This window comes from Dermacentor albipictus, chromosome 7 (assembly GCF_038994185.2).
Source record: "Dermacentor albipictus isolate Rhodes 1998 colony chromosome 7, USDA_Dalb.pri_finalv2, whole genome shotgun sequence".
NCBI lineage: Eukaryota > Metazoa > Arthropoda > Arachnida > Ixodida > Ixodidae > Dermacentor > Dermacentor albipictus.
The window spans coordinates 43,697,692-43,716,269 of NC_091827.1; the positions used below are offsets into that span (position 1 = coordinate 43,697,692).

Here is an 18,578-nt window from a genome sequence, read left to right on the forward strand (position 1 = left end):
ACCATCTGTATTAGGGTATCGGTAGTTTAGAGAATTGGTGAAGGCGACATACGTTGTTGCATACTGAAAAGACGCAAACGTAGACGAGACACGCAACAGAATGTGGGTACCAAGGGACGGGAGATGCAGTCGAGGATGACAAATAACGAGGTGGAGTAATGATAAATGAAGTTTGAAAGCACAGCATGGGAATCGGCAGACGCAATACAGAAGTAACTTGAGGTCACTGGGAGAAGCCTTCATTTGGCAGTGGACTCAAACGAGCTCCAGTCATTGGCTCAAGCAAATTGTTTCATGCTGTTTATTTGTCACGAACACAGTGTATTTTGCCACATAAAAAAAAAGAAAAAACTTGGCACGGCATCGCAGGCCCGTCGCATGCTGGATGGTCTCGACGATGATTGCGTTCTCCGCGAGGTGGAGGTGTGCCTGGAGTGGCTGGATGAGGTTCGGAAGAGGTGCAGGCATCACATCGTGGAGTCGAACACTGCTGCTCAAAGCGTCGCCGAGAACCCCCTTCTGGCACTGGCCACGCCCAAGTTGAAGCGTCTCCTGGAGATCCTGTGGGCCTCCCGCCCGCGGGAACCGCAGCATGCCGGCAGCGGTGATGCCGCAGAGCCAATGTCGCTGTGTGGCATCATCTTCGTCAAGGAGCGCATCGTGGCACGCATCCTCCGCGACTGGCTGCTCGAGCTGGCGAACAAGGTTCCCAGGTACGAGGAGGCTGAATGACTGTCCCATAAAGTTGTTTGCCGTACCCGCGGACAACTTCCTGTGGCAATGAAGGAGAAAGCTATGGGGGCACAGCTTCTGCTCGTCTGTTAATGCGCCGAGTTGTTCTGGCAGCATTTGGCAGTGTTCTTGGTTTTTTGTAACAGGTGCCGAATCGCTGCAACTTCCATGGGTGATGGTTTCACATTTGCCCTAACGCAGTAAAGGAAAGCAGAAGAATAAGTCAAGCTTGGCATTTGGTAGTGTATATTGTTGGTCTTGTTTTGCTGTTGTAAATAAAATATTTCAGTTTTCTCTTCTTGGCTTAAGACTAATGCGGATAAGACTGTGGGACTTTCTACAGGAGCATTCTTGCTTGTGCATGCTTTGCCTCTGTAGCTTTCGCTTCGTAACCCCGGAAAGTTGTCTGCATGTATAGAAAAAACAAGTAATGAGAGAAGATAACCGATGGTCATTAAGGGTTACGCACTGGATTCCAAGGGAAGGGAAGCGTAGCAGGGGTGGTAGAAAGTTAGGTGGGCGGATGAGATTAAGAAGTTTGCAGGGACAACATGGCCACAATTAGTACATGACCAGGGTAGTTGGAGAAGTATGGGAGAGGCCTTTGCTCTGAAGTGGGCATAACCAGGCTGATGATGCTGATGATGATGATAGAACAAAATCTTGAGCTTGTTTCTGTGAGAACTAGTGCAAGGATGGCACTTCAGCCCTCGTGAGAATGGCAGGCAGTGTACATGGATTTGCTTAACTTCATCATTCTGGCTTCAAGCAGCTTTGTGACTCTGCAAACTGATTATATTCAACAAAACATTGTCATAAGTGCAACAATTCTCAATGATTATGCATGTGCACGGAGTCTTATTGCCTTCGTGTGTTTAGAAAGATAGCATTGCTTGAAAACTAATGGCCGTAAAGGCAGATAAAGTGCGACTAATAAATAAAGCCACAAGGCTGTCTGAAGCCACAACCACAAAGATTAGACAAATCCATGTGCTACTCATTGTGACAATGACAATTGTGACAATGTGCGTATGCAGTGCCAGAGTTTCCTCTAGTAACTAATGGAAAAGTCCGTGGTGGACTATCTGGTTGCAGCTATCGTAGTGCAATGTACACAGCCAATATTAAACAGCTGTGCAACCGGCATTGTACTGATTTCTTCTTTCATGTCAATGAAGTACTGTGCATAGTTACAACTAAGCCTACCTTTGAAGAAGGTTAAGCCTTAACTGTTGAATTTAATTGATGATCGAGGCAGCATACCTGAAAAACACTTTTTTTCTTACCGAGTTTTGGTATAGAGTACGGACTTTCCGGCTAAGTGCCTTTGGTGAACACTGAACGTCGGGCATCAAGCATCATTTGCTGTTTTAGAGCAGGAACACTGGACGGGGAGGAAAAAGTTTAACATGCGACTTGCTTGCTTCGTAGTGCAATGCATGCACTTATGTGGAGGTTGTGGGTTCATCTCCCACCGGCGGCAGTGCACCTTTTCGTCCACTTTCTTATTCCCTTTTCTTCATTATTTGCTTCGTTTCAATTTCAACCATAACTAATTACCCGTATGCTTTCCTTCACTTCATTGCCTGCTGGGTATATATGGTCGGGATTAACAAGAGTTGAGCCCCTCTGTTTCTTTTCTCGGTTTCTTTTGAAAGCAGGTGCAGAGGACACTGACCGACCCCAGTTCTCCGACTGCTGTGGTGTCGCACATGTGACGTAAAGCAAATGAAATGTATACCTCTGGTTCCGCAGGTGATGAGAGCTATCTGTACATATTCCAAACGAAGCCATAGGTAGCTTGGCGCAAAGCCCACTTCCAGTTTTCTGCCTGGGGTTTCTCTCCTATTACTGAAAAAGTTCTCGTAAAGTACTTTTTTTTTCTTTTTGTTGATAGTGCATATTCACTGTGTTTTGCCCATTTGGATAGAAAGTAAGCATTTTTGAGGGGTATTAATAGGTGCCGTCATTAAAGGGTTAATGAGTGTTCTAATAAGGGTATATGCACCTATACGCAAAGTCCATCCGATATGCATTGATTCTGCCCTTGGCATGCACGTTCAGCCCAGAGTTCTGCCCCGGTGGGCGGCGGTGGAAATGCCACCCACCGCTCCAAATTGTCACCCACTGCTCCAGGTTTACCGCCCACAGCTCCGGTCAACCGATCAACCTTCCCAATCCCTCTTTCTTTCTTTCTTTTACAATTCTCAGTTGTCTCTTTTATCACATGGGGGAATATAAGAAAGGAAAAGAGTGTAGAGGTTCTATCGCACCAAGGAATGATGAGCGCCTTTTCATTGATGCAACACTGCTATTTTGGAAAGAGTGCGAGGAGAAATCTGAACTTCAGATAGCTGGAGTGCCGTATCTTGCCATGCAAATAGAAAAGCAAAAGGAGCAAACCAAAAGCGGAAAAACTAGCATCGCGATTCGTTACTGCTGCCACGCGGCCATGGAAGCTTCCCTATTGGCTGGAGCAGATTTGAGTTGCCAGCACGTCCCGCGCACATTTTGAGCAGCGGCGTGGGCTTGCGTTAGTTTCATTATTGCATCAAAGATGTAAAATTTTTTATGTCCATTTCAAAATGACAGAAGTTGGTATCGAAAAAAATTGGAGGACGCTTAAGCTTCGCCTTCAAGAGTGGAACGCGATAGCGTTCCCGTCGACCCGCCATGGGGTGTCAGACAGTGGGCTACGGCGCAGCGACTACGTGCCCCGCATCGGACGCGGTGAGCGTCGAGCAGCGCCGCGTTCGGCGCGGCAACGAAATGTGCGCCTGAGCAAGCGACGCACGCCTGAGCATTAGAAACAGCTCGTTTCTAAGGCAACACCGCATTCACTAGAGACGCTTTTGTACCACTTTGAAGCATCGAACTCGTGGCTGAGTGGTAGAGTCTCCGTCTCACACTCCTGAGACCCTGGTTCGATTCCCACCCAGCCCATGTTGCAAGTTGTTTTTTATTCATAAAGTGCTTGCTTGGATTTATCGCTCACGGCCAACGCCGACGACGCCGACGACACCGGCTTTTCTGCGACACGAGCTCCTTAACGCTGTCGCGTTAAAAAAGAAGGAAAGAGAAAGCGGCTTAGTTGCGTACTCCTCCCCTCCCGCCCCACTCACCCACCCAGTTGCTGCAAGAAGTCTGAACCCTGGTTGAGCTGTGGTTTAAACTTTGTCACTGGCCTTGGCTTGTACCTGACTTTGCAGTCCTCTTCTAGTCAATTTTCTAGTCGGCGATGTAGGGGCCATTCTCCATGCGATCAGTTTGGGAAGTCTGTGGCATTTGGACATTCATATAGCAATGAACATGTTTTTTACAGGCACGATGTCACTAAAACTCGAGGCATATTGCTCTCTGAAGCAGAAACAAGCTCTGGCACATGGGAAAACTTCAGGTGGACGTGTCGTTGTTGGGGCACCAGATTTGGTCATTGCATGTGCGGTCAACCACGAAAGTTTACAGGACGCGGGATCTGCCAAGAAGCTGAATTCTCACGTAGTGTGTTCACACAGCCTCGAATTAAATGTTCCAGCATGTAGTAGCCTTCGCCACCTGCATGGTGATTCATTAAATACAAAGTGTCATGCCTTAACAGTGCAGGAGTTCACATTTGAAGGCAAAACCGCATCCCGCAAGCTTTTGCTGTTGACTGTACATGTGTGCGTGTGTGCGTGCGTGCATGCGCGCGCGCGCGCGTGTGTGTGTGTGTGTGTGTGTGTGTGTGTGTGTGTGTGTGTGTGTGTGTGTGTGTTGAAGAAGGGAGGGGGCAGTGCCACTTCTTAAGATTTACTCTAGGCCACATCCAGTGGGTCACCGTGTTGTCTACTCACAGTGCCTGTTGATGCAACTTGTTCACCACATCCCAGCGACTGCCGATTTCCAGGTATTCCTACATTGTTCCCGAATTCATCGTGGGTCATGGGGCCAACCTCCAGCTTGGTTCCAAGGAAGCGGGGATGTCGTTTAAGAAGCAGTGCAAGGTATGTGTGTGCCTGTAGTGCAACTTCAGTGCACTGTAATCTTTTAAAGAGCACAGGTCAACCGCGAAGGAGTGTAGCTTGGAGGAAGAAAAGAAATTGGGAGGAAGTGTCACGTGCCAAAATTAAGTCGCCCTAGCGCGTGATCAGGCTGCACTAAAGTACGCGGTAGGTTTTAGTGTCTCCCACCTTCTAGTTGCTCCAAGTAGTTGAATGAGCACCACAGCAACATGTCGATGCCATGCAAATGTTTTATATTTAAAAAAAAAAGAAAACGAATCACCAAAAAAGAAAATGACTGAATGGTTGGCTGAGAAGCTGAGAAAAAGCACATTGAATACAGAAATGTGCCGGGAATAAAAAAAAAATATTCAGGACCAAATTCCCTGAGCTTGGAGATCGTGTGATAACCCGACTTCAATTCATGGGCAAAAGAAAATCAACCTTATCGCATTGAGTCCAATAAAGTTGATAACGACTGATAAGGGTTATACTAGTCTGATCAAGTTTGATAAGATTGTTAATGACACCAGGCTGCATGGAGATAAGCAAGTGGCACAATGCTTATGTATACTTAGACCACTCTATTGGAGTTTGCTGTAATTATTATTATTATTTTTTTTCATTTGTTGCTGTATCTAATCACAGGCTAGGAAGGTCTCCTAAAATCGAGGAAGGAGGAAATAAGACTACGAGGCAGTGCCGTCATGTGACGAGTTTGAAAAACGTCAAGCAGTAATTTTCAGGTGCCAATTGCACAGAGAGAGGGGAGAGGGAGGGGGATGCACCGATCATGACGTGGACATCACTGAAAGCTATCGCAAAATAAACATTCCCTCGAGACGTCTGGCAACCATGGAGGGCTTACGTCCCAAGAGCCACCGTGCAGATAGACCCCGAAGAGAAGAAGGGGTGGCCCAAGGCAAACTGCCTAGTGGAGGAGGAAATAACTTTATTGAAAATAGAGAAAAGAAACTCAAGCCAGCTGGTCTTGCTGCTTGAGGAAGGTGCGAGACCGGTTTAGTTGGTAATCAACGATGTGCACAGCACGACTGCAGACAAAATACGAAAAGGCACGACGGCGGCAGTGCTTGCCTCTGTCGTGCTTTTCCGTTCTCTGTCTGCTGTTGGACTGCGCATATCATGGATGCCTACTTGAGCCAGGGAGGCGCCCCCAAAAAGCTGCCTCTCGGGGTCCACCATACAAGCTGCTGCTGTTTCCGCAAGGCCAAGTCGGGCGGCGCGGCCTTCCACCGCCTGACCTCGTGCTCCCTCCGGTTCTTTTTCCTTCCTCTATGCGTAAAAATGCCCAACCCCCAAATCATCGCCAGCTCCGATGCTGCCAAGGGTGCCTCACCGCAAGCCCGTCTTTGGCGCCGTGCAGGTGCTGGAGCAGTTTCGCCGTCAGGAGTGCAACCTGCTGGTGGCCACCTCGGTGGTGGAAGAAGGCATGGACGTTCCAAAGTGCAGCCTGGTGGTGCGCTTCGACTTCCCCGACGACTTCCGGTCCTACGTGCAGTCCAAGGGACGTGCCCGCGCCCAGCGCTCCCTCTACATCATGATGACTGCACGCGACGACTACAGCAAGGCCTGCGTGAATCTGCGCAACTACCTCTCCATTGAGGCGGTCAGTTTCTGTTGGACCTTGGGAAGTCGGTGGGAAGCTGGCGGTGTAGTGAGCAACGTAATTGGCGTTTTCTTTGTGGATGCAGAGGACACTTGCCTGAGGCATGTGCTTGGCTAGCGTAGGGAAGGCACCCAGCAAAAGGTTATTCACGTGTTCAAACTTGCGTAAAGCAAAGCTCGTGTGGCTGAATTGGCACCGCACGTTATCCGATTATTTTCTGGCATGTGCCTGCCCCGCATTTACTGTGTAGCTGGAAAAGATGATTGCATCCCACTTTATGCCATGAGCTAAAAGAAAAAGACATATCTGATCCTGCAATACCCTGTTCTAATTCTGTGCAATCAAACCTTGATATAACAAACACAAATATAACGAAGTATTGGATATAGTAAAGTAAATATAAAATGCTCCATGCCTGTATAGGCATATAAAGAGTACATGCTTATATCGAATATTCAACATAACGAACATATTTCCGTGTCAGATACAAATCAGTTACGATGAGGTTTGACTGTATTCGCAAAACTTCTATTACATGAGAGAGCTTTCTGATTGGCCAGAATTCAGGCTTCCACCAATTCTGATACTGATTCACATGATAGGCACTGGCCAATCGTAGATGGCACCTATACAACAATAGAAGGCCCGCGAGTGTAGGACCTGATGGCTTCATATGGCATTGTGTTCCACCAAATCAGCTAGGTGCAAGCTCTTGCAAAACACGGCTAATGGATCATCATTGCAGGACTACTTCCTCGATCAAGGCACTACGCGGTTGACATGGTAAAACGTGAAAGCAGGAGTGCAGCATAGGTCTGTTGATAAGCCCTCAGAAAGGCACAAGCATTCTAGGTATAGTGTGGCTGGGGGATGGGCGACAGCTACATTTTCTTTGACTTCACTGCAGCTACCAGAAGAATGACTGAATAAAGGACAGAACATTTACTGCATCATCTTTCCCTCTGCTCAGTCTCGGGTTTGCACTCCTGCTGATTTTTCACCATGCAAGCTCAATCGCCATCTCTGCATGCCTACTGCTTTTTAAGTTTTGATGTATCACTATCTGCGGTTCGGCCTATAGAAGGTGAAACTTCAGGCTGGGCTCCGATATTGATGCATGGCTTATTTGCACAGATGTCTGCACATAAAAGTCTGCAGACTGAAGTGCAACTAAAACGTAGACATGTTATTGTCTTCTGTCGTGTTTTGTCACGGAAACATTTGCTCGAATAAGCACTTCCGTCCAGAGCAACACAACCCCTCTGATTTCAGTCGAGCTGAATAATTTCGAAGGTCGTCAACTCTAATAGCCATACAAAAGCGCCTGTGTGACACGGGGCATAAAATAATAACGGTGGACAAAGGCTTGTCAGATAACCCTGAAGCCAGATGCTTTTGTTTGTTTCCACAGATACTGATGAACAAGTGCCACGAGCGGAAAGCACCGCACAGCTCTGAGGTCGTTCTCAGCTTTGCCGTTGATGAGCTGCTGCCGCCATACATGCCCGTGCGTGAGGATGGTGCGCCCCGCATCACGCTCACCTCTGCCATTGGCCTTGTCAACAGGTCTGTTTGCCTTCGTGTGACATACTTGTCCCAAATGAAAGTTTCAAGCCAAATCGTACGGGGGTGCGTGTGTGTTGTTCGATGTGTGCATGTGTGTGCCCTCATTACGTATCCTCCAGTTGCAATCTTTTGGAGCCAAGCCAGCTTATCCTTCAATGTGTTGTCAGCTCTTGTAAAAAGAGCAAGGATTCTCCTTTAGATGTTGCCAACTCCTTTTTTTTTTTAACAATTAGAAACTGAATTTTCTTTCCATAAGAGACTGAATATAACCATTAATGGCGTCTTTCTTTTTTTTTTAATCATAACTTATGATGCTCTATTCTATGTGCAAGTTGATTTTGTATCGTTTATGCCATTTCATATTGCATTCTGCATTTTGTATTGGTTACGCCATTATATGTATTCCTTGTTTGATTTCCCCACAGTTCATTTGCCTAGCTATGTTTTCATGCTATGCGAACTTTGTTTATGCATGCCTCCTCTCCCCTTCCTCCTGTGATGATGCCGTTAGGGCAATGCAAGAAACCTTTAAATAAACAGTAAACAGTAAATAAAGTGCGTGCATGAAATTTGGTGTGTATAAATGTAAATTTGTGGTGGTTGGATTCCACTGGAGGCTGAATGTAAAAAACACAGCGGTTGATTTTGCTGTTGTATCCCGCTGTGGACAGCTTGCAAGGAGGGGACAAAAGACGTCAATAGGCATTCTGTCTGATGGAAAAATTTTTGGGGTAACGTATGCGTATACAGTGCTGCTTTCACTGGTATTTTGTGATCTTTTTCTCTGTGCATTAATAAATTTTTTTTTCGTCTTTAATTTATGCATATTATTGTGCATAATATTTTTAATGCACAAGTGATAACAGAATGAATATGCTCTGCAGCTCCTAACCCTGCTGTCTATTGTTAGTAAGCTCTCCTCAATTTGGTGCTCACACAAATTTTTTTTATCACAGCTGTCAGATTTCCAGGTGTCCAAATCAGATGATGAAATTAGTGCTGCTCAGAAGCTGTACCTCAAGGCAAAATTCTTATATTGGCGGCGAGGAGTTACAGAGTCGCCATCTATCAGAAGCGCCTCGCTGGCGTAGTATGAGGGATCACGTGGCGCGCTCCTCATAGGTTTTGCTGTCAGCGCTCGCTGAAAACACCATGCGCGAGCTCTTCCGGACATTTCTGTAAGTACTTTCGAAACGAGAGAAGTTTTTTACTGTCTAAATAATAATCTTGGGCAAACTGAAATCACAGACTCGTTTACAGACGCTATCTCTTTACTGAATACGTACTAGTGAACGCCACTGCGCGCGGTCGCCGCGATGGAGACTTCTGAACCGGCTTTCTTGCATGAAAGGTGGGTAAAAACGCTGAGAGCAAACTATGTGAAATATGTTCTCATAGTGTTTTAATAACTAAATGTAGCGTAATAGAATGAAGCCTCAATGCAGCAGTCGCACAGATTCGCAGCGACCGACTGCGCGTCTGCATGCTTGTCCGCGCACTGTTTCGCTTTCTCCGCGCGCGCGCTTTCACACCGTGCCATGAGCTTTAGGCCACAGAATATGAGCATTTGACAGTATACAAGCAACCATTGTTGCGTGGGCGCTATCAGAGCTGCTCAAAAATAATTTCATTGTAGAGACTTCAACATGATGTGCCGTCATGACGATTCAATCTTTTTTTTATTCTTCTAAATTCTTGGACGTTTCAATATTATTTCTCGAATTGCGTCGCACTGTATGTTTATTGGTGTTTTCAGCGTGCGATTTCCCGCTGCTTCTTTTTTGTAATCCAGTGCACAGAATTCATAACACAAACATGACCATATGCCATGCTTTTTTTAATGTGCTTCTTACCGATCCCTTTCCACTCCAGTGAACTTGACAGTATCTATAGCATCGACAAGTTCATAGACCAAACCGTCATGACATTAGTTGGGCAGCGGATTCGGGCGATCGTCTCAGTGCACGTTTTCTGAACATCGCAGACCCGGCGCCGTAGCAGAAATCTTCCTTGCGTCTGTGCTTGCTGCATACTCGAGTTGTAGCCGACGACTGTTTGCCGGTTTTATGTTTCGCTAGCCAAGCTTCACGCAGCTTCTTGTCCTGCGGCTAAGTGTGAATAAGGCTGAAACCGGGCTCCGTTGCGTAAGTCCGGCACTGCGGCACCGAGCAGTATGCCTACCATGTTGCGCGCCTTCAAAGGCAGCCACTACCTATTGTAGTGCTTTCCAGCGTTGTAAAGGAGACACTCGAAGCGGGAAAATCTCGCCACTAAATGAGGACCGCAGCGTACCAGGAAATTTAAACTCGTTTTCAGCTCGCTTCGGCACTCTCGAAGCAGCCGACGCGTCTGCTATTTCCACGTGATCCCTCCTAGCACGTCACGCCGACGGTGGCGCCAGCTTTTCCAGTGGTGGAGCTCGAGGCCAATAGCCCACACTCTGCCTTTGCTATCAAAGTTTTCAAATTCTCGGTGCAACTTATACAAGCAAGAAGCATGGTACTGCCTCACCTGCCAATTTAATCGGTAGAATTTGCACTGCCGTGTAATATCTGGCAGTATATTGCCAGTTAAAAGCCTGCTAATATGTTAGAAATTTCATTTGTTGCACTTACGAAAAACACTCGACACCGAAAGGGAGGAACATATTTAAAATATGAGTACGAATTGTGTGTTTTATCCTCTCTTTTGAACTTGCAGATATTGCATGGTCCTTCCATCGGACATGTTCACGCACCTAAAGCCCACCTATCAGTTGAGCACCATAGTCGTGGATGGCAAGGAGCTGTACATCTGTACTGTCTACCTGCCCATGACCAGTCCTCTCAAAGAGGCCATCCAGGTATTGGGGATGTCCTGGAACGCACAACATTGAAAGCGCACACACAAAATATGCAAACACTATGAGACACAAAAGGATACCGCGAATGCTGCCCATCAAGTTACAGGTTTCACTGTGGCAGAAAGGAAAAAGAAAGTACTGTCAACTTCTGTTAATTCGGCTCTAGCGGGACTGATGAAATTGATCAAATTATCTGGCGGGTTGAACTGAAAACGATAGAGAAAAAAAACCAAAACACGCTGCCGATTCCTTTGGCAGTATTTGTCAGATTCTAACGCACCCCCAAATGAAATGTGGGCGCGCTTTCTGTGCATCTCAAGTAGATAACTAATATAAAAGTTACATTAAAGCTCCTAAACAAAGTAGAAACCTGATGTGCACACTATATTTTAGCGAGAAAGATGGGCAACGGTCTAATGTGTGTTGCACAATGGCGGCCAGTTTTGTAGGTCAGCTTCGCCGTAGTACAGCCGTGTCAGGCGGTGAAGCATATGTGCTACAAACATGGTTTTGATGAGCAAAACGTGAACAAGGTGAATGCAGGAGCCAACGTTTCGACAAGTGGACTTGTCTTCTTCAAAGCAACGTACACTTTCCTCGCCACAGTATATATTGGTGGGGTTCTTCTAAAGGGGAGAAGGTGGGAGGCGTGAGGGTGCGGAAACGTGGGAAGGTGTGTTAGCTTGTCGAATTGAGAGTAAGGGAACACTGTGCACAAGGTCAAAGCTAGGGCCACCCCTCACCCCCCACCCGGTCTGTCAACCCACGCGTGTTTCATGGTTTTGGTTGCTTATCCATTGCACTGCACAGTCAATTTTCAGTCCAATATTTTTAGAAAAAGAAAGGCGCTCATTAGAATTAGTTAAATACTATAATCATATGTGGTGAGCTACGATTATTGCTTGAGAACATTCCTTGGGCAGGCTGAAAATTGGCGTTTTCGACGGGCATAGATGTGTGTGCAATGCATTCACTGTCCCCTAAACTCCGCCGAGACAGGCGCTTCCGCTAGAAGGGTCGCTGCTGGGGTCACCTTAGTGGTCAGGTGTGTGTGTGCTGACCGGTCGAGTTCAAATTATCCAGCGAAGGCCAACTTTAGAATCAAAACAGCAAATGTGTGAGCCCATAAAAAATGCATGGTTGCGATGCAAGGACCTTCGGTAAGGAGCCAATTAACTGAACAGTTGAATTAACTGGAGACGAATCAACAGAAGTCTACTGTGTGTATTCAGATTACTCGAATCTCGAATTCCAAATGTGCACTTACGTGTGTATTTTGGCCTATGGCTTGGCTTGGCTGGCTCATAGCACGCAAGCCACTGTGCTGATCTAGTACGTTCACACTAGGACTTCTTTTTTTCCTACACTGGCTACACGAGTCTAGCTACTCTAGGAAAGCATATTTAGCGCCAGCAAACAAAAACAGACGGGAGGTGTCGTCTCCCTTCTGTCCTGGTTTGCTGGCACTAATTATGGTTTCCAAGTCAGTTTACCAACACGCTCAACAAATGACATTACTGCAGGAAGTGCCATTTTTTTCAGTGGTGTAGAAAAAGTGTAGTGCCACCCACCTACACTTTCTGCCTTGCACTTTCGATGAGTGCAGGCAGCAGACGACAAACAGACAGGCTGGCATTGCAGACGCATAGCGCCATTTTGTCTGAGACTGTCGGAGCTAATATGGCGACAATAGTGAAGGTTAGCTGCAGGGACGGTATCGAAGTGCAGGTGTGACTGTGTGTCAGAGGAAGGTGAGCTGATCTCCCAAGAAAAAAAAGAAAGATGTATTACTCACAGATGATACGTGCACAGATACGCAGGCTGCTTCAGGCTCCGTGCTGTATTATATGCATAGTGAAGTTGTCTTCGTGGTGCTGTGCATTTGTCAATGTATTTAGCTGCAGTTGGTCTAGATTTGTTGCTGAAAGGAAACTCGTACATTGGCTTTTAGTTTCAGATGGGCAAGGGCATATACACAGCCAGTGAGTGCGAAGTCAGGCGAAGTGCAAAGTTGGGCGCTTTTCGTTGGCCAATGCAGACGGCGACGCGCAATCTGCTCTGATTGGCTACCGACTGGTCAGCCAAGCGCAGCACATGGCATCACAGCCTCTGCCCAGCACTACATTCGTCTGCACGTGCCTGCATGAAGTGCAGGTAAAATAAATAAAAATGAAGAAAAATAGCCCTCCTGACTACACAGTTGCTTAAGTGAGGACAGTGCAAAACATCTGTTTCTAGCTTGGCACTGTTCTCGTGCTGTGCAAGCCACCAACAGGCCAGGAAAATCTGCAGGCGGCCCTCTTGCTGGCTCATCAGAGGCAATCACGCTTGCCTTTCTTTTACACAGGCCCAATTACACTTTTTTTTTCTGCTGATATCGGTGTGTACGCTTACGGAAATTAGGTATAATGAAGGTGTTTTCATGTCACATATAAGTTCAACTCTGCAAGGCTCAACTGTATTTGTGCCGGCACACTTTGCAAGTCATCTGACATTATTTTGGTGGCCTTGTTTGTTGTATTTGGACAGTGGCAGCCTATTAACAGCACTTAACTGGGTCATCGTCTACCATTGTGCGTTGGCCTTCACACTGAGACAACACAAACTTTGAGTCCTTTTTATGGTAGCTGGCTGATTCTGAGGTGCACGCCCCAAGATGTTCTCGTCTTCCATGCAGGGTCGGCCAATGGAAACAAAGAAGTATGCGAAGATGGCTGCTGCCCTCGAAACATGCAAGCGTCTGCACCAAATGAGTACGTACAAGAGTTTTGCTTTCCGCCCAGTTTCTATCTTTATGAAAAAACAAGCTTGGGTTCTCACGGACTATAAAATCTGGCCTTTTGTTATATGTTATTAGTATTGCGAATTTCTAAAAATTGCTCAAGGCAGATAGCATAATTTTAATTCTTGAATTCAATTGCTCAAAGAGGCGGACATCTGTTGCACGAGAAATTGAAATGCATGTTTTTTGTGGGATATTGCAAGGCTGCGAAGCATGAACTTTTTCCACCATTTTCTGTTGACTTCACCTGGGAGGAATGTGACATACAGTAAGATCTCGGTGACACGATCACGCCTGACTCGAATTTCCCAAGACTCTTGGCCCAAGACCATAAGCTTACAACGTGCTAAATTTCAAATGATGCGAACAGCTTTTCTGCTGTAGCGTAGGATACAAACAACCGAGCCACCACGCGATCTCCAGCACGCCAGTAGCACCGCAAACTGTCTGTTTTCAGGCTGGTGTAGCGACCACGCCAATTTGCCGGTCGCATTCCTGTTGTCAGGACAACCTACGTCACTTTGCCATGACTCCCCCTTTTCCCCACCCAAAAGCAAAGAAGAAAAAAAAGAAAAGAGTGGAAAGGCATTTGATTTGTCTAGTATCCTGCAACTTAATTGTCGGCCATTTTCAAACACCTTATAACTTTATCAGAAGCTGGCAATCGCACGTGACCCAGTCTTGTTGCATCAGCAAGATCGCTTTCGCATCCGCTTTCATGGGTGGCCTTATCTTTGCATTCCATGCCTTCCATCGTCTTCGGCACCCGATGACAATTCTAAATTTTGATACCTTTGCACCTGTCGGATCGCATGATACAAGTTAGCTTCACCATCGCAAAGAAAGGTAAACAGTCATGTGACTCAATCTCGGCAAATCATGTCCTTATCACAATGAGGCAGCTGCTAAGGCGCAGCAAAGAAAGAAACTCCAGATAACCAGGCAGATCATAAAATGTCGACCTTGGAATATGCAGAGTATGTTGCCTGCTGTTGCTAAATGTGCATGAAACAAGCGCGCCAGTGATTCAAATTTGCGTCAGCGAACAGGAGCGCTTGCTGCACGCCACGTGACTGCATAAACGAATTGCGGCGCTGATTTTCCTTTCTTACACTTGTTTTCTTGCTTTTATTTCTACAAGGGAAATATAGTGCTCCGGATATCTGAATTTCCGATCTCTCGTGTTTACGTGAGAACTTGAATTTTTGGGCATAGTAGTCACATGACTGCTTTTCCTCCTTCCCTTCAGTGTGTCTGTTGCAGTGGCGTCCCAGTGAGTATATATATATGCTCACCAGCTGCAATAAATCAATTGTTGAAAGTTAGAGCTCGTCCCGTGTTCCTTCTTGGTCCTTGTGTCATTCTTGCGCTATGTATCCCGGTTTGTATACAGTAGTTTGGCTTTAACCTTATTGCATTAACTCCCTCACAATTTGTTCCTTCCTTCATGAATATTGCGAAGAGGCAGACAGATAATGTGTAAAAGATAGGTATAACACGTGTAAGCAAAAATGGTAATCATATCACCGACCTTTTCTGTGCTTTTACCAGATGAATTCGACAGCTGCTTGCTGCCCGTGAAGCGCGTGCTCCAGCTTATGGACGACTCGGACAACGAAGAAGCGGATGACGCTCCTCCAGGTGCACCGAAGCCAGGCACAAAGAAGTGCAGAAGAGTGTATCAGAAGCGGGTAATCACTGGTCACAAATTTTCACTCTCTTTGCGCTTATGCATGACATAGCTAATTTCTTTTTTTTGTCAAATTCAGTGCACCAGCGTTTGTGCTTTAATGAGCAAGGAATGACCGTTTATGCATAGAATGCTAATTATGTGCAGTGTGGGCTGCCTAGAAAGTGGTAAGCACCTAATTTGTGTAGTCAAATCTCGACATAACGAATCGCGCGTGACCGCTGAAAACCTTTCGTTATTCTGAAAGGCCGTTATGGTGAAAGCCCCAAAAGTAGTCATTCCACCCATCGATCGATCAGTTCAAAAGTTGTCACTGTTTGAGCGATCCACGAAAACGTCGCTGTTGGCCCTCGGCCCGCACTGTTGCTGCTTTCCATAGATTTCGCCGCCACACGCCACCATATAATAAGAGTGACTCGCGCAAAGCAGACGCTGAAAAAACTACTGACAGAAAGGAAGCTCCATGTCACCTCCAAAGTGCAATGTTTCTTGTTGTTAGTTCTTCACATTCCTTGCCGTGGACACCGCAACTGTCTCACTCGAAGTGGACACCAAAACTATTCCAAAGTGCAAGCGCGCATCGCGCATAAACGACACCGTCCGGAAAGTGCAAAGTGCAGCCGTGTGTCATCCCCACGAATACAAAGGTTAAATTTCTCCATGTGCGTAGCCCGTATGACTGCAGAAATAAGCGCAAAAGAAAGAGGCGTGCACAGAAAGAACGAAGAGGTGCACCTCCGTTGCTAGATGCCACTCGCCTGGGCAGAGTATACACTCACAAAATCCGATACATCGTCGCCTCTGCAATAGATTTTTTTAAAAACTCTCACCTGCATTTTTTTCAGTGAGCGCCATTTCAGGTTTTCCAAATCTGTGTGCCGCAGCATCCACTTTGTGCGCCTTGTTGTCTGCTAGCTTACTGTTTTGGCTGCGGTGAAGGATGTGCGGGAATATAAGAATCCCCATATTTCAGAATATTAGTTCATTGTACTGACATGTCGTTAACATGACACGGAAACTGAATAACGATGGTTATTCTGAAAAGTTTGATATTGAGAAGTTCTGAAATATTTTTACATTGAAACCATAAGAAGTCAGCAGGCGATTTTTGAAAAGTTAATGTGGTGTTTATAGTAATGAGGTTTAGTAATGATTTTAGTGGCTGTGGTGTTGGGCTGCTAAGTACGAGGTCGCGGGATCGAATCCCTGTCACGGTGGCTGCACTTCGATGGTGAAATGCAAAAACACCCGTGTACTTGGATTTAGGTGCACATTGAAGAACCCCAGGTGGTCCAAATTTCCAAAGTCCCTCACTATACGTAGTGTGCTTCATAATTTGATCGTGGTTTTGCCGTGTAAAACCCCATAATTAAATCTTTTTTCTTTAACTGTTATAAGGCCTATATAACTTGGGGTGTCTACAAACCGGGAAAACTAGGAATTCTCAGGGATTTTGAGTAGTCAGGAAATACTCAGGGAATACTCAGGGAATTTGCGCTTCTATCAGGGAAAATTAGCTGTAATTATATTGAAATAGAACAAAAGCCGTGGTAATGCTGGCTCGAGTAACAAAGAGAAAGCGCAACGAATCGTCTTTGACGCCGTCTCATTGGCTGGAGGAGCAGCCAGTGTACAGACGACAGACTTTCCGGATGCCGTATAATTCGGACGGCTTCGCGGCACCACGGCGTACCCCATAGAGTCAATGTAAAGAACATATCTGAAAACATATCTGAAATTTCGGACACAAGAACCCTTTGCCGTCCTATCTCCCAGACATTTTGCCATGACCGCAGGTCGAAAACAGCATTAATCAAAGCACCACCGCTGCCGTTTTGATTACCTTGCTGCCTCGAACCGGCGCTCTCGCACGCGAATTCGCTGGCAGTTGTAGCCACTACTGCGGCAATGCTAAGCCTAGCTGCTTCGACTTTCGCATTATGTTTCTTTCTGTTGAGTGCTGTGTTTTTCATTTAAAGAATTTGCCACTGCCGGGAGTTGCACCGATTCCACCTTTGTAGTCCTCGCGATTGGCTTCGAAGCTGGGAAAGCAGGGTGCGTTGCATAATGCTGGTTCCTGAAAGTCAGCTTCGGCTCAATACAGCAATGTTACGCTGTGAAGCATACGCAAAAGTATTGGGGTGAAGCGTAACAAATGTGGGAAGGGTCAGTTGTCAGGGGACACAGTATGTATTCCTTAATTATACGCGCATGCACCTGCCATCTCCTGTCACAGTGCATATAGGTGCTTTTCTGGTGCGCATATCAGTCAGCACTCAGCCTAAGGTAGTTTCTTCAGGCATTCTCTCATTTGTGCTGTTTCATCGTGCAAATGAAAAAATTATGGTCACAGTGCGACAGCAACTCCTTTGCTGTGCCAATAATTGACAGAGCATGAAGATCAAGGAAAGTCCAGCAAGGCACGAGTGCGGTTTTGGAATGTTTCTAAGCAGATGACACAGCGATGGCACCACACTTTTTTACGTCTCTCAAGACTAGCCAAAATGGCAGTCGCTGTTGATGGGAAGAGCTAAGTGGCAGTGATTTGGAGTTGAACTTTTACGTTAAAGTGTGTGTTGGGAGCTCAGTATTCCTTTTGTGTGTGTGTAGGATGGCCCATCTACCCTCAGTTATAATAATAAACTGAAGATAGTCGGATGGCAATGTCATGGCCCCTTTAACTCTTTCCCTACCATGGGGAAAACCAGGCGTTTTTGTAGGTTGTGGCAGTTACTTTTCTTTTTTTTCTGAAGGAACTACTGCGCTAAACACTTTACGTAATACACAAACAAAAAGCAGAATGAATGTGCTTTTCACACATAAATGTTTCATTAACGTGTTTTATGTCATAAAAAAGATATAAATTGCCATAATCAAGACTGTGAGATAACATTGAACATAGTTCATCAAGGCACGCCTGCATCTACTAAGAAAAAATGTAACAAGAATTATGGGATTTACAAAATGTATTGCCATCTAATAGGCACTATCTAAAAAAAAAATCAAAACTTATCATTCAACAGGTATTCCACTACAAGAATTTAACTGCAAGCACTACAGTTAGGTGTGCCAGGCTGCGGCTGCCATTGTTTCGATCTGGTTTGCATCGTTGTCGCTCGCAGTCAAAGTTCGACAAAAAAGCAGCTCCCTCAGACCCGCCGCTGCACGACCCATCGATAAAATCAGCTGCAGTTGCAGCGGAATCGAGAGATTCCACTGTGTCTGCATGCTCCCGCGGTGGCCATTTTCTGCTTTCTACTTTGACTATCGTGAAACTTCAGAGCGGGTTCAAAAATCACCACCTGGCCGGAAAAAAGTGAACTGCTTAGGGGGAAAATAATGGTTCTCTTCCTTCATGT

The 18,578-nt window shown here is 46.0% G+C and overlaps 1 protein-coding gene across 1 annotated transcript in view; it reads left to right on the forward strand.

Moving 5' to 3' along the window:
- The window catches only part of LOC135915257 (endoribonuclease Dicer-like), a 56,007-nt gene that overhangs the window by 9,580 nt on the left and 27,849 nt on the right, over positions 1-18,578 (forward strand). The window contains exons 6-12 of the mRNA XM_065448276.2: positions 370-713; positions 4,619-4,715; positions 6,097-6,339; positions 7,751-7,905; positions 10,606-10,747; positions 13,425-13,500; positions 15,081-15,220. Of these exons, the coding sequence (XP_065304348.2) occupies positions 370-713; positions 4,619-4,715; positions 6,097-6,339; positions 7,751-7,905; positions 10,606-10,747; positions 13,425-13,500; positions 15,081-15,220 (1,197 nt within the window). The remainder of the gene's footprint in view (positions 1-369; positions 714-4,618; positions 4,716-6,096; positions 6,340-7,750; positions 7,906-10,605; positions 10,748-13,424; positions 13,501-15,080; positions 15,221-18,578) is intronic.